Source organism: Bicyclus anynana, chromosome 9 (assembly GCF_947172395.1).
Source record: "Bicyclus anynana chromosome 9, ilBicAnyn1.1, whole genome shotgun sequence".
In the NCBI taxonomy this organism is placed as follows: domain Eukaryota; kingdom Metazoa; phylum Arthropoda; class Insecta; order Lepidoptera; family Nymphalidae; genus Bicyclus; species Bicyclus anynana.
The window spans coordinates 7,597,895-7,615,166 of NC_069091.1; the positions used below are offsets into that span (position 1 = coordinate 7,597,895).

The 17,272-nt window shown below is 34.4% G+C and overlaps 1 protein-coding gene across 4 annotated transcripts in view; it reads right to left on the reverse strand.

Moving 5' to 3' along the window:
• LOC112044894 (disks large 1 tumor suppressor protein) overlaps positions 1-14,337 on the reverse strand; it is a 53,147-nt gene extending 38,810 nt beyond the window's left edge. For 3 of the 4 annotated variants that reach the window (XM_052883498.1, XM_024080902.2, XM_024080892.2), the window contains exons 1-2: positions 14,089-14,337; positions 13,083-13,214 (exon numbers count right to left, since the gene is read on the reverse strand). In XM_052883498.1, the coding sequence (XP_052739458.1) occupies positions 13,083-13,214; positions 14,089-14,107 (151 nt within the window). In that variant the 5' untranslated portion in view covers positions 14,108-14,337. The remainder of the gene's footprint in view (positions 1-13,082; positions 13,215-14,088) is intronic. The other variant, XM_024080910.2, reaches the window with a different exon arrangement.
• Positions 14,338-17,272: the final 2,935 nt, after the last annotated feature.

Genomic DNA, 17,272 nt, shown 5'->3' on the forward strand with positions numbered 1-17,272 from the left:
AAGTAAATTTTCTTAGTAGCTACAGTTACAATTGCGTGTAGATCGATATCAACAACGGGCAACGAACTTGTAAGATGTCATGTCAATTAATTGACAAGAGTTTTACAACTAGCAGACGCCCGCAACTTCACACGCGTGAAATACTTACAGTTTTTCATAAATCCCGCGGGAACCATGGATTTTTTACGGGATAAAAATAGCCTAAACGTTGCTCAATAGATAACCTCCTCGATCTACCAGTGAAAGTCAGACAGACGAAAATTTCATTTATATATATGTATGCATTGATCAGTAACTAGCTACTAACTATGATAGGTGTACTTAAAAACCTCGTAAAACCCATTATATTCCGGGCCTGTAAAAGTTAGACCTTCGTAACTCTATACAACCGTGTTTCGGAAAGCACGTTAAGCTATCGGTCCCGGTCATTATCATTAACATCTCATTACCTAGTGGTCGAACATCAGGAGCGTAGCTACCGTATCAGCCGTATCAATGATACGAAGCCCCCAGACTTCAAGGACCCCTTACGTGTAAAAGCAAAAATTTGGTTAAGCGTACGCCCTGAAGTTGGAAACTGACATATAAAAATATTAAGTCACTGACAGAATATTTCTTTAAAGGAAGCATTTTTGAGATCTTTTCCCTTAACTTGGGCCCCCAACTAATTTTGATACAGGGCCCCTTAAAGGCACGCTACGCTACTGTCGAACGTGATCGCCCTAAGCCCGCCAACCCGCATCGGAGCATTTTTTAATTTTTGTTTGTCTGTCTGTTTGTCCCGGGTAATCTATGGAACAGCTTAACCGGTTAAAATAGGCTACTTTTTCTCCTTTTTATCCCAGCAAGCAGAAGAAACTGAATTTCACGCAGTTAAATTCGCGGGCGTCAGCTAGTAAATTTATAAAATCTATAAACAAAACCCGCCACACACAGAAGGGTGCCTCTGCCGCGCCGTCGCGTCGAAACCCTATAAATAGAGCGTTGCGGACGGACTTTCGCCCTACAGCAAATTTTGTAGCGAAAAGCGATCTGAACCCCAGCTTACCTAATTAAAATAGTTAAATAAAAAAAAAATAAGCTTTTATTTGAAGGCTGAAAAAAATCTTAAAACTTATTATCTACCTACTTATAAGTCATTACATATTTTTATGATATAAAAGCTTGTCGAGAGATTGAAGTACTCGTATTTCTTGTACAAAACTAAACTGCGTAAAAATAATTGAGAAATCTTGGAAATTACATACAACATCACTCCAGAGGTGTGATTCCGCTATTTTACTTTCGTCGACGAACTTTTCGCCTATAAAACGTTGTATTCTGAACTAAAAATTAAAATGACAATAACGACGAAGTTGCCATGGAAACGAACGATGCCACAGCGCTGTAGCTATACAGAATACAGGGGCTGCACATAACAAATTATAATGATAATTAAACATTAGACCAACCAATTATAATTACCGTGATGGAATGTTTAGTCAAGGTTCACCTTTTATTGTCGAAAAGCATCGATTACCTATGTTTCAAAGCTTTCGCTTAACTGTTGGAATAACAATAATCAGGGGGTGATTAGTGATCGATACTAATGCCAGAAATGCAATCAGTAAAATTGTTGTCTGTCTGTATGTTCGTTATAGAAATAAAAACTACTCGATGGATTTTAACGAAACATGGTACAATTATTCTTCATACTCCTGGGCAGGTTATAGTATACTTTTCATCACGCTACGAATAGTAGGAGCAGATCAGTGAAGGGAAATGTTGAAATGTTGGGAAAACGGGAGAAGTTACTCCATTTTTACAGTGATACTACAGTAAGGGGCTAAGGGCTGCATTAAAGAGGTCTTAGGGCGGACGAAGTCGCGGGCGTCCGCTAGTAATATATAAATGCGAAAGTTTGTGTGTGTGTATGTTCCTCCTTTGTGCTGCGGCTACTGCAGCGGTTTGGATGAAATTTGGAATGGAAATAGATTTAACACATAGGCTACTTTTCATCCCGGAAAATCCATGGTTCCCGCGGGATTTGTGAAAAACGGAATTTCACGCGGACGAAGTCGCGAGCGTCCGCTAGTTATAAAATAAACTTGAAATAAATATGAGAGAGAATTAACCAATTATCCCAAACTTAATCCTAACTTAATACGATTACATTACGCGCATAATATGCGAAACCGGTCACTCGTTATTAATGCATAGACAGGTCGTATGGCTAGCGACTAACATATAAACAATGTACCCAACTTGAGCGCATACAAACTGTTCTCAACCACTGGGCACAAATTAATCAATACTGTTTGACCTAAACGAGTAAAATACTACACCTTAGGCCTCATTCGCACGAGAGTTTTTTTAACGGACGTTAAAAAAGCGTTCAAAAACAACAAATGCATTCCTAAGTATAAGCTCACACGACAGCGTTTTTAAAACACTTTTAAAACACGTTTTATCTAGCAGTGTTGCATTTTCAATTTTGGGCGTTACAAATAAATCACCAATCAAATTAAGAACGGTATAAAAGCCCCAATGCTGGGTTTTTAACGTTAACGCTTTCTTAACTCTCGTGCGAATGAGGCCTTAGGGCTTAGACAAAAGGGTGGAAATGGAACTCAGTCAACTAAGTTTTAAAGTCGTATCCTCAAACAAAGCGATCTTAATAGAGTCCCGTTTGTATCTTTTTTTTATTCTTTACAAGTTAGCCCTTGACTACAATCTCACCTGATGGTAAGTGATGATGCAGTCTAAGATGGAAGCGCGGGCTAACTTATTAGGAGGATGAAAATCTACACCCATCTTTTTTTCAGGTTTCTACATGACATCGTACCGGAACGCTAAATCGCTTGGCGGTAGGTCTTTGTCGGTATGGTGGTAACTAGCCACGGCTGAAGCCTCCCACCAGCCAGACCTGGACCAATAAAGAAAATCTCAATCGGCCCAGCCGGTGATTGAACCCAGGACCTCCGTTTTATAAATCCACCGCGCATACCACTGCGCCACGGAGGCCGTCTTTCGAGGTACGGAACCCTAAATATAATGAAAAGTGTATTGACTTCGAACAAATCGAAGTCTCAGTTTACTTTAGATTTTGCTTATTCATAGTCCATCCATCTGTTCACTTCTGTCAGAACCATTAGTTATATGGACGCTTCAAAAGTATATGCAAATAGAGCAATTTGAATAAAAGCGTCTTGACTTTACTAACTTTATATAATATAATATTTCAGAATTTCATTTTCCAATAATTGAGGTCATTAAAAGCTTTTTGTTTATTTGACCTACTTGGTCTATAAAATCCCCAATGGGCCGACTAAATCAAGTTCAACATCATATTCTATGTTGCTTGACACGAAATAATATTGTCTACGTTGGATTTTCTCAAACTGTCAATCTAGTCATAGTCGGCTATATTCGGTTACAGTGTTGAGATGCCTTTATGATATTTGTACTTGTATGTATCTACTTGTGGAAGCCCGAGACTTAGTTCACCTTGGTCTTTTTGAGATAAAAAGTATCCTATGTTCTGCTCCAAGGTCCAACTTATCTCTATACCCCGTGAAAAGGTAACAGACTTACTTTAGCATTTATAATATTAGTATAGATTAGGTGAAATATTACAAATCTTGTAAGCTTGATTTATTATCTATACAAATGTTCTGTATTACATTTGATAATGTTGCCCTTTAAAGGGGTTACCTAGATATTAGGTTATTACTATAGTATTATATAGTATTATTTGGCATGGTATAACCTATCGGCCTTTATTATTTACATTTTTTTATATGACTATTATATTCATAGCGATTATATATGCAAAATAAGCAGCTCAAATAACTTTTTAACCGACTTCAAAAAGGAGGAATTAATTTATAATCTTAATAAATTAAGAATGAATTAATACATCACCGGCTTAGCACCGCCTTCATACTGATCAGCAGGTAGAACATATTATTATGTTATTTTTCACTTTTTAGTTTAGTGGGTACGTTTTTAGGTTTTGAAGTCGGTTGTATTTTTTTTATTAAAATTTTTATTATATGTTCAATATTTCCTAAAACTATTAAATGAATTTCCCGTAATGTAGATTTAAGTAAAACAAAAATTTAATTGTATTTGATTTGTGTTTCGCGAACGAACAACATTTCTGTACAGTTTCCGAAGTATGCGCTACATAACTAGCTGACGTTCCATTTATCGCTCGAACAGTTATTTGAATTTCAATTAAAAATGTTCCAACAGCCAAGCCGGCACAGGTAAACTGTGGGCGGAGCTTTGACCCATATCTTTATATTTGGGTCGAAAGGAACATCGTTGGAACGATTACAAACTCTGCATTCAAGCAAGAGAGATATTATTACCTCTAGAGTGGGCACTGAACCGCATTAATGATTTAAAAACTGATTGTTCGTCACGAAAATCAGTGAAATGATGGTCTGAATCCTCGACTCTTCATTTATTTATTTATTTATTTATTCGGAAGCCAACGTTGTATACAAAAAAACTTATGACTAATTAAACATAACGTGCATTAAAATGTAATATGCTACATTGTACACCCCACTTACAGGCTAACTCAACATGCGTTTATTTTAATACAATTCTTAATTTACCATTAAAAAAATCATCTCAGAATATTCTCTTACAATCCTTGTATAAGCGCTCTCGTAATTTTGTATTCTAACCTTCTAACTTTCACAATAGCAGGGCACGTACGTCAAATTAAAACTGTCTTCAAACGAATTTGGTTTGAATTTTTTTTTTTTGGTTTGAAGTTTTAATTTCCAAAATTAATATAATAAATTGGTTTTTATAATTATTACTATTTTACGGAACATAAATCAACTTTGTATGGAGGAAAACACCTATAGATGCAGTGGGCCTTTCAAATAGGTGATCACATTGTTAATATAATTACCTCTAACGGCGAGTTTAGAGGTAATAACATCTCACTGATTGAAGCATGATTCAGTGAAACCTTTTAGTTTTATACTCTCTTTAGATTTTCAAATACAATACAAAAGACTTTTATACAGAACCTTTTAGATGCTTTCATCTGTTTTGTTCTCAGTTACCTACACGTTTAGTGTAATTCATTTTGTTTCTTACAATAAAGCTAAAGAAAAGAAACCGACTATTTTTCAGATTCTATATAAACCGTAGTCAAAATTCTAGATGTGCCAAACCGACTTGCATGTGACTTGATGTTTAGGCTAATTGCTGCTTGAGAAACGAAGTGTCTTAAAAAGCACGGACTCAAAATCTTTTTTTTATGAAATATAGGCTCGCCTACAATACACCTGAAGGAAAGCAATGACGTGGTCTTAGTAGTAATGTACGAGTACTTGCCTAGAAGATGATTTTATTCACTCTTGCCTTCAAGGTGTTCAAATTGTAGGTGGCAGGAAAAATACCTAATACTAATGTTTGTTTAATATAACGCTGTATAACATGCTTATGAATACATTAAACAGTCGGTGATACTCGTAGTCAGATAATAAAATACAGTTGGAAAATCGAGTTTATGAGTAATAATTTTCACAGAGAATAATTAAATGTCCACGTAATTTTAAATTCGTTAAAACATACAAAGTTTACAAAATGATAATATAGAAAATCATGATATAAAGGATCAAGTTGTAAGTGATAAAAAATAATTTTCAAAAATAAAATATATTGTAACAATCCGGCGTAGCCTATCGTAGTTCGGCGTAGGTATTTACTACGAACGCTCTACGAGCGGAAAACCTTTGCTGAACCTGCATTTTATTGCAGGATTTATTGATGTACTCGTATTAATTAAATTAAAAAAACATTAACAGATGCTGAAGTAACGTTTTTACATTTTGAAATGTTTTTCGTTGCTAAGGTTCCGTAGACTCTTCGAATACAACTTATTATGGCAGAGGTGTTGTTATTTACTTATGCAGATAGATGCATAGAGATATGCAGATGCTGATGATTATTGAGTCAAATTAAATAAGAAAAATGAGTTGTTTTAGGTGACTTTTAGCCAAAAAAAGAGGTTCTATGTTTGGCTGTATGTATGTTTTTATTTATTACGTAACATTAAACTATAACACTTAAATATAAGAAAATGTTTTTTTTACGTTATTTGATAATCAAACTTAATATAATAAATTACTAAAGTTATCATAGTTTAATCTCTACTATATAAAAATAAGTCGGGTTTTCCTTCCTGACGCTATATAACTCCAGAACGCACGAACCGATTTCCACGGTTTTGCATACGTTGGAAAGGTCTCGGGTTCCGTGAGGTTTATAGCAAAGAAAATTCAGGAAAAATTTCAACGTAGGGTATTGGTAGGGTAGAGGTAGTTGATAGTTTACATCGAGTTACACGCGGACGAAGTCGCGGGCGTCCGCTAGTTAATCAAAAATATATTTACGTACAACTTTTTTTTCGGCTCGTAATTTAATCTCACCTTCTAAGTACTTAAGCTTTAATAATAATTCCCTTTTTCTGATTGTCCGTAAATAATCCTACGCCATAGCTAAATATCACGTAGTTTGTAATAAATCACGTAATATTCTTCGAAACCTTTACCTGTTCGTTAGTCCCATTACGTATTTGACCCAAATGCTACAATGGGTCATACCTACACAGCCTTGGACGAAATGAAATTCATAAAGATTTTTGTCAGCATATGAGGACTCAAGGCAAAGGACTAAAGGCAAAGCCTGCCAGCTTTGTAGAATTGAACTTGTGCGGGACTGAAGGATATTTTAATTTTCCTAAATGGTAAGGCTCGAATATAATATTTTGTGTAGATTTTTTTTATTTTCATGAGTTCTTGGAGAATAGTACTACTACTTATTACTACTTTTTAATGCAAGAATATAACTACAAGGGAATTAAATAGGGTAGAAAGTTTGTGTGAAAATCCTGCATTATTCAAGCTATGTATATTAAAATAATTGATACATGAACTATCGGTTACATATTAAACCATAATGTATTTCAAATAGGTCAACATTTTGAAAAATTCACGTCAGTAGATAATAAATATGATTTAAACTTTAAAAATACATACATTCGTAACAATGAAAAATAGTAGTTTACTTTAAATCTAAAATTAAACTTTCAATCGATAGTTGGGACTATGGAACCACTATGCAGTCACTTCAACGAAGACCGATGTAACAGCGATGCCTTTTGTAATAAAATAACACGTTCCTAGCAAATAGTATTAAAGTATAAATTTAATTAAATTTATTTGCATCTTGATGTTTAGTTATAACTAGAGGACCCGGTCAAACTTCGCTTTGACTTATGTTATGTTTTCTGTGCTTATGTGCACTTCTTCCTTATCCCTACTCTACCCCTACATTAGCCCAACCCTACCCCTACCCTACCCTTTCTTTTACCCTAAATTTACCCTACCCCTACCCTACCCTGCCCCTTGACTCTTAAACGTTTGTATGGGAAATAGAAAAGGGTTGTTTTTATGCTTTTCCCGGCAATTATTCTACTTTTTCTCACTTTTAAATCTTTCCTATACGAATACTCTTTACTCTTTACTCAGAATACAGAAAATACCAGAAACCGCGTTCAGCCGTCATTATAAAGCACGCATTGTGTCAATAAATTGTACCACATAGCACGTCACACAAATCTGCATACACGAGACTAATCGCTTGTTCGTGAACCACCATTACACCAAAAAAAAAATACAACGGCTTCAATTCTATGCACGATCAAACCTTCTGGAGTTTTCTGTACTCTGAGGTCTAAGTATATCATGGTACATGTAGATATCAGTTTGCTACAGTTTTCTGCTGTTTGTACTTTCATATGTAGCGAACTAGTTAGGTTCGATAAGGCTAGGTTTAAGCCTTTTTATTCTAAGCCTAAGTACCTATTCTGTAAGTTGGTTATAAAAAGAAATAACAACATGAATCGATAACCTGATTTCAACAATGCGGAGCCGGTCCGTACATTCCTACCTATGATTTTATACCTACTTACTGTTTGACCCACCTACTTTCCCTTCACTATATTACTATAAGGGCTCTATCAGACGGGAAATCGTGCTGTTCATATCTTGATTGAAATTTCTATAGTATTATTCGTGGAGCTTTTAACCTAATTCTTTTAATTATGAACATGATTATGTAAGCATTGATATTTACGCCCCATATATATAGGTGCTGATACTACTTACTATACTTTTATATTGTTAAACATTATAAAGAATAGGTACCTACATTGTTTTTATATTAAAAATTCAGCACCTTCTATACATTTTTACCAATAACTTTGTAACTACAAAGAATAGACACAGGCTTTATACCAAATTGTAAACCTCAATAAGTTTACAAGTTTTTTTAATGATGGTACATTTCAGTTTCATTTTTTAAAGGATTTTTTTAAATCAGGTCATCTTCATGAAAGAAAAATACTTATTATTGGACTCAAAACTTCTTCTAAAAATAAATAAAACATTATTTTATAGAAATAGCATCATGGTACATTGGTAATTTAACCTGTAATCATTAACAAAAATCAGATCTTTAATATCTTAACTACAGAAGCTACAACATTGGAAAAACTGATATAAGGTAGAAAAATTTTACATCTTCTATCTATAATTGTAATAAAACTGTAGCAGGTCCAATTCTGTACCATTGAGGATATTTTGAAAATTTTTGTTGGGGACATAATATAATCGATACTGAAGATAATTTCTTTTTTTTCGATTTTTTGTCTGTCTGTCTGTCCGTTTTTTTTGTTATTCGGGCATCACGCTGAAACTACTGAATTAATTTAAATAAAACTTTTACTCAATTCGTGACCATAATATGAAGAAGGTTAGAGGCTACTTTTTATTGCGAAAATAAAATAAGAAGGGGGTAAAATAGGGGTTGAAAGTCCTTAATTTTTAGTGTTAGGTACAGTTTTAAAAATTTATTCATAAATCATAAAAAAAATTATGTGATTCAAAAATTTTTAAAATTCAACCTCTAAAGTGGTGTTATAGGGCTTCAAAGTTTACAATGATTTCCACGCGGACGAATTACGGGACAACGGGTATATCAGACTGTGTCCATATTTACTTTTATATGTCTATTTCTAATTTCGTGGGTAATTTAAACACACATTTCTATACAATTAATATTAAACTTAAACGTTCGATGATCATTGCAACCGTCTAAATATACACAAAACAATGGCAGTGTCTTGGTCAGACTCAAGATCGGTAGTGACGTGCGCTGCGGTCACGCGCGTTTACGTTCAATTATTTATAGCATAGTAACGTACGTGTGGGCACATACTACACATTCATTATTAATAGTGTATCAGTTCAACAAAACGAAATAGTTTGGACGTGAAATTCGTATTCAAAATTCATTTATTTTCAAGTAGTTTTAGTACTGGAGCGGTTAACAGCCAAAATCTAAACTTTACCCGTAACTTTTGAACCACATTGTAAAATTGGTACAAAAAATTATATGTACCTATGTATACCGTTTAATATATATATATTTTTCGAAGAAATTTACTTTGTCTCATTCGACGCAAAATTAATTGAATTACTTATTTTGCTAAGAAGTTTCGGATCGAAATATTAAAACCGACCTGAGAAAGTAAGTAGAATTCAAAATTTTATTAAATTTGAAAATTAGAGATTTATGCATTTTCATTGCTTGAAACACGAATCCAAAAAATATTTATTACAAAACCGATGTAATATGTTACAACAATCATTTTGGTGTCAATTTTAGAGTGTGATTCAAGAGTCACCGGTACATCAAAAACTAAAGACATTTTTCGGACTTTCAACAGCGAAACATCTCTTTAAATAAAGAAAAAAAAAGAAAAGAAAACACGCAGGTTCGGTATCACGAAATTTTTTTAGCTATTTCCAAAAGTGAAGATTTTCTTGTAGAACTGAATATTTTGTACCGAATTACTTTTTTCCGATATTCGCAGAAAATAGCAAAAGAAAAATTATTATAAAGGGGATAATTTTTGCAATACCTACTGTAGTATTGGCACAAGTTTATATATGATACCAATATAAAATGTATGTAGCCTATAGCACTCCCCGATGATGTAGCATTCTACTGGTGAAAGAATTTTTAAAATCGGACCAGTAGTTCCGAAGATTACCCCATTTAAAAAATGTGACAAACTTACAAACTTACAAACTTTACCTCTTTATAATATTAGTATAGATATAGACTAGTATAGATATAGATTCGTGTAAATTGTAGTAGGTATTTTCAGCGACAGACCGACTAATTATTTTAACCGATCGACACCGATTAATTGTTTTAACTATTGTATATTGACCGAAAATCAATAGTTAAAATAATTATCTAAGGCCAGCCACTACATTAAAATTAACATAGTAGTATAGTATAGTATAGTATTGTAAATATAGACAATAAATTTGATTATTGTAGTTGTATTGATAGTATTTGTGAAAAATAGAATTTCAAAAAGTAGTAGGCGTCCGTTAGTACATAAATAGAAACTAAATCCAGCTCTATATAGAAGAAAACTAGCGACCGCCCGCAACTTCGTCCGCGTGAAACTCCCTACCCCTACCCTACCCTACCCTACCCTACCCTATCCCTACCCTACCCCTACTCCTACCCTACCCCTACCTAATTTTTTATTTTGTTATTAAATGCAAAAACGGAACACCCATTTAATAAATTAAAAACCTGACAAATCTGTTACACGAATAAAGCTTTTTCGTGTCCTGTGAAGATCAAAAACACAAAAAATCTATATAAGATATTGAATTCGTTTTATTGTAAATAAGAGACGGGTGTGATTCCGCTATTATATACTAGTCGATGTTAATTCGCCTTTAACAAGTTTTATTAGAATTTCAACTTTATTTCTATATGCTAAAAATAGATACTCACTAACAACGTATAGTTACTATGGAAATGAGAGATGTCACATCGCTGTAACTTTACAATGCAGGGGAGTCTACGTCTCTATCGGTATTAAAGTTACTTTTCCTTATTTATGCGTTCGCTTAGTGCATTTATTGTAGAAAGTCGATAGTGGATTTTACTAAAGTTCAGTTTTTGAATAGAAAAGATGACTAATACCGACGTTGTTGCTAAGAGTTTCTCGGAGATTACAGATAGATCGCTTATAGAAATCGGCCGTAAGAAAGTAGGTAGGTATACGTTATTTTTGAACACGAGTGTTGATGTAAAAACAATGCCTCGCAACCAGCAGTAGTAATAGCGTATAATGACTAACACTACAATTTAAACGAGCACTTGAGGCCTAAAGTTCACTCACATTATCATAATAGCTGTAAATTAGGCCTAACATGCAACCAACGATAATATAGGTAATATCTCGTGAACAGAAATAGACAAATTACAAGAAATAGCGGTGCAATTGGAAATAGCGCTCTTTCACTGCGTTGGGACAAACGAGATGGAACAGGGCCATCGCCTTTGATAGACATTTTGTCTATTTCTCTTTACGAGATATTATGATGACTTATAGGAGAGATTATTGTAACGCTAAATTATTTATTTAGATGAAAAACCCTATGGTAGACATCTCCTAATTATATATAAAAATCTGTTCTTTAGTTAACTGAAGATAAATTACTAAATAACATTGAAGTGGTTATTTGCTTTTAATTATTTTGTTGTAAATAAACTATATTGTGCTATTTCCCTATTATGTGTTGAAATAAGAGTAGATGTAGCTAGTGCCAAGAATGTGGTCAAGGAATTTATTTTGGTAGAAACTAATCAATAAAATGAAAAATAAATCTTAAAAAACTATAAGAATGTTGTAAGACTACTTAAATAAAAATTACGAACGTTGTAGTTGTACGTAGATTCACAGGTACACTTTTTTCAGCATTTTTTTCGAGCCATGGAAAAATATGAAGCAGGCAAAGTATTTGGCGGGAATTAAAAAAAAATAATTTTTCACTACTCTTGCTCAAAAACACTGTCATATTACCACTCCACAGCGGGGCTAAACAAGCATATTAGCCTCTAGGGGCTAAAGTAATTTTGTTTTTGTAATTCTTGTCTGTTACGAGTACTAGCCTACTACAAAACGGAGGAGGTTTTATTCGAAAATTGAATCATTATAGGTAAGGCTCTGATTGTTTTGATAAATAAATAAAAAACTTTAAATTGGAAATAAATGCAGCGTTCTTGTCTGTGGAATGCGTTCATTCTTTTATTTAATTTTTATTGAAGACATGGGACATCCTTTACGGTGTAATAACTTTGCCTTTTTCTCATGTGAAAAAAATAAAATTAAAAAGCGAGAATTTAAAAAACAAATAATACACACTTGATTTAATTCAGAAAATAATTGTAAATTTGTGACCGTACCTTTCATATATTTCAACATTAATTGTTATTGGTGTCTTCATCTACTGAGAATGGTGATCCTAATTTGGAGATGGATGAAATTTTCAATCTGTTACCATCAAAGTTACATTTAAGCATTTACTTGAATACTTACCTAGGAAAAATTTAATAAGTGAAGAAAACAACAACAAATGGATTCACTTACGAAAGGAGTTTTTTAAACTATTATCTCTCACGTTTACCTCATATACTCGTTATCCATCTTCACAGTAGTCGGAAATTATGTTACCGGGTAAAAGCATCTCCCATAATATCCAAAATTGTAGACTTTGTACATTTAATTTTCAATTAAATAAATCATTGAATATTGAACTATACTATTTTATTTTCTCGCAATCGTAGTGAAAAGCAGAGTGTAACACGCGGGGCTAAACCCATTATATACTCGGTTTCTATTTAGGCGGCCCTCGACTTACGTCTCAGGCCCTAAAAATACCTCGTATATAATGGGTCTTTTTAGCCCCTTGTATAACAATCTACTATTTCTATTCTTAAAAATGTTTAATTTGTCCGAGAGCCTCGAGACCCTGGATATTATTTCGTCGTTTTCGAGGCGTAATAGGTAGATCTCAGAATACAGAAAGTGTTTTTTTTGTATTCTGAGAGGTAGATACATCTCAAACTACGTAGATCGTAGGAGACATCTCATATCGCTCATGTCTTACCTACATGCTATTATAGATACGTACCAAGAAGTGCTTGGAAAAGACGTGACTTGAAAATCCTGATGACTCTTTCGATAGCAAGACGAAGCTGGCGGTCCTGCGGCTTAATTAGCTTGCTGTGGTAGTCTTCCAGCAGTTCCAATGCTCGGTGGGCCTCTGAAACAGAAATCTCTATGAAACACCAAAGAGTTTCCCATTCATAAATACCATTATTTAATAACCAGACTGGAATGGTCTACTTAGGATGCCTATAAAATTGCGCGAATTATATTAAAACTGATTTATATTTTTAGTAGGCATATCTTTTAATATTATAAAGCTGAAGAGTTTGTTTGTTTGAACGCGTTAATCTCAGGAACTGCTGGTCCGATTTGAAAAATTCTTTCAGTGTTAGATAGCCCATTTATAGAAGAAGGCTATAGGTTATATATTATCCCCGTATTCCTACGGGAACGGAAACCACGCGGGTGAAACCGCGCGGCGTCAGCTAGTATTCAATAAAAAGCAAAAATCTAGTAAATAATTGTTTCTAACATAAGATTTCCACATAGATGAGAGAAATAAAAATAAAAATCAAGCAATTCGATATTATCTTTTTCATGTTTTATTAAAATGTATATAAAAGAACTCAAATAACCTATTTATTTATTACAGACCAACTCTAGACGGAGCAGCATTTAGGTAACATTTAAAATAGGTTGCGCACTAAAATACCTATTTATATTTTTATGTATTTTTTTTAAATTTCTAATTCTAATATACAAAATTTCTTGTCTGTTTTACGTTAAGCAGGTGGGCGTACCTATAGTGTTTTATTTTTAGAATTATTGCATACGCTCTTAATAATTCAATAAGACACATGGCCTCCTCAGTTTAAAAAAACAAGTATGAACAATAATGCAGCCTTGTCTGGCAACACCAGTAATGATTAGGACAGTGTGTAAGCCCTTTCCAATACCACCCCTTGCATAATCTCCCGTCAATAACAACGAAAGTATAGATCAAACCACGACTACAACACAACGTTCACCTTGCTTCCGAACTGGCATCACGGTACCGCCCCCTACGTAGCTAATACTGTAACACTAATAAAATTGCAAAGAAATAAAACAATTGTTTCACTACTGAATGACGGGTAACTTCATTTCACAATTTGAATCACACTAAAATACATTGTCGATCATCACATATATGGTCACACAACAAAAACATTAAAATTATAATACAATATAATAAAAATGATAAAATGCGGTAGTGATTCCGCTTATGAGGACCGTCGTCTACTGCTTATTGGGATTGGTCGATTTTCACTGTGACGTCAGAGGGTGGGTGCATAGACAATGTAGAGTTGCGAGGGTGAAATACAGAGCTCGAAGTGTTTAGGGGTGACCTGCGTTGTTCCTTGCCACTATCGTATAAGTTGAAAATTGTCGCTCACGATCATTTTTCGTTGCAAACAATCAGTTGTTTGTATTTATTATAAAGCAGTTTAATTAATTTTCATTATTACATAGGTATTGGAAATAATAATTCGCAAACATTGACTTGGTTTGATTATTTATTTACCGGCTAATAAACAAAAGTAACACGTAACAGACACGGCTTATCCCAAATTAGTTGGACATAAAGGAATGGCAATGATAGCTAGCAGCTAACTTCAAGATTATATTTACCTACGAGTACATTAGATATTAGTATTCCAACCTTGCACGTCAACGCATACACCTAGGCTTGTACATATGTTTTCTGTGCCTAGGCTAACCATTGGACCCATTACCTTGTATTATACCTTGATTGTAACTAGGGGGGGCTGTTATACTTAAATTGAGTACTTAAATCACTTTAATAATTGATAGGTACTTACTGTCCGATCAAAGCAGCCGCCCCTATTGTGGCTATGAAGTACTAAGCTTTTTTCAGACCAAAGTTGGGAAGTTGACGGACTACCCCTAAGAAAATATGTTAGGCCGTCGGTCCCGGTATTTTTTAAGGAATATATAAGAATAAGAATGATATATAAAAATAAAAATAAAGAATATTTGCCATATCTTTTAAATATAACCAATATTCCCATTTCCCTTTCACTAGTCGGGAAAGGCTGTATTAAGACTGGGTACGATAATAGACCAACGGTGTGAGGATCGAACCACCACCCCTCAGCGTTGAGTTCGACTGCTCTTACCGTTGAGCTATTGAGGCTCTATTATTATTGTTAACATCATTTTGAGACGAATAGATATCTTAGCAATCCATGGATTCACCGTACGGGTGCCTGGTCCATCTCGTGGCAGAGAGAAAACTCCGAGCACAGTCCTGGACTTGCGACCAATGGATTTAGAGTTAAGGAATTCCTTGACAACCGATTAACACTCCCCTTCTCCGCTCATGTTGTTCTCCCTGCCTAGCCTTTGGTAAGATAATGTTAAAGCAGCTTTGGATACACGTTCTTCTAATATAGAACTTCTAATGTAGAAAGTTCTACAGAGGCCAAGGTCTTTAAGCTAGTTATAGAGATGTTTTGCTGGTAATCCTCTCGCACCTACGTCTACAGCGTACAATCATCCGAAAAAAAAGTGTGTACCTACCTAAAACATTATCTAAGCTCTATATGTCCTATATGGAAAAAATTAAAAAGATTTCAAGGTATTTATTTTAAAATATTTGATTAATTATCTGTTTTTAGGGTTCCACAAGGATTTCCCTTATAGTTTCGCCATGTCTGTCGGTCCGTCCGCGGCTTAGTGCAGACGCTATTAGGTACTACTACAAAGCTGTAAAGGGGAATACCCAACGGCCCATACAACATCGGCCCACGGAACCCAGATAAGTATATACCCAGACCTTATACCCCGTAAAAAAGTATATGGACATGATATTATGATGTATAAGTAAGGATCTGGTTAAACAACTGGCTTGTTAGAAGTATGTTTCTTGAAGAAAAATACATTTTTTTATCACTTTTCTTGGGCAAAATGTTCGCTGTGGACAAATGAAAGATGAATTAAAAATGTCGTAAAACGTTGTAGCAAACTTTTGTTGATAAATTATTGATTTAATTAGGTATTGAAGTAGAATTATCACGATTTTTATATTAAGGTTTAAGAGATATTTTTTGTTACAGTCAAGTGTTCCTACCCTCTACCGGTTAAACGGTTGTTTACGGATACGTGAAAAATTTTCGAAAGTTGGTTAAACTATAATGAAATTACAAGGAAAAGTAGCAAATGCTATTTAAAGAGCCAACCAAGTTAACCCGTTTTTTAAGTCGACCAACTTAGAGAACGTAATTGGAAATCGGAAATTGTACTAATTCTGTTCTTATCCAATCAAATTTATCTCCATCCAATTCGGTTTAGCCGTGAAATAGTGGCACTAACAAATTATAGTGATGGCACTAAGCTCAGCAGCTCTAGATAAGCTCACACACGTCACGCTTATCCTCTTCCACTACTATTTTAGAGCAACTTTCAGATAGCTGTTGTTTGCTCAAAATATATAAATAATAATAAAATATATAAGTAATATTAAAAATTTTATTTTTATACTAGCAGACGCCGCGCGGTTTCACTCGCGTGGTTCCCGTTCCCGTAGGAATACCAGGATAAAATATAGCCTATAGCCTTCCTCGATAAATGGGCTATCTAACACAGAAATAATTTTTCAAATCGGACCAGTAGTTCCTGAGATTAGCGCGTTCAATCTAACAAACAAACAAACAAACAAACTCTTCAGCTTTATAATATTAGTATAGATTTGCTAATCCTCACTTATAATTACTTAATATTGTAACGTGAGACGTGATAGCCCAGTGGATATGACGTCTGCCTTCGATTCGAAGGGTGTAGGTTCGAATCCGGTCCAGGGCATGTACCCCGAACCTTTCAGTTATGTGCATTTTAAGAAATTAAATGCAATAATCACGTGCTCAAACTGTGAAAACATCGTGAGGAATCATGCATACCTGAGATTTTTTTAAATTCTCTATGTGTGAAGTATGCCAATGAGCATTAGGCTAGTGTGGTGGACTATTGGCCAATACCTCTCTCATTCTGAGAGGAGACTCGTGCTCAACAGTGAGCCTAATCGTGTTTGCACAGTTAATCTCTGTTTGATCTTGAGTTCCTCCTTGATTGAGACGTTAGTCCGAAACGCTGAGCAGGGAATCCACACCAATCGCCGCCAGCACACATCGCGATCAATATTTTTATTGGTAA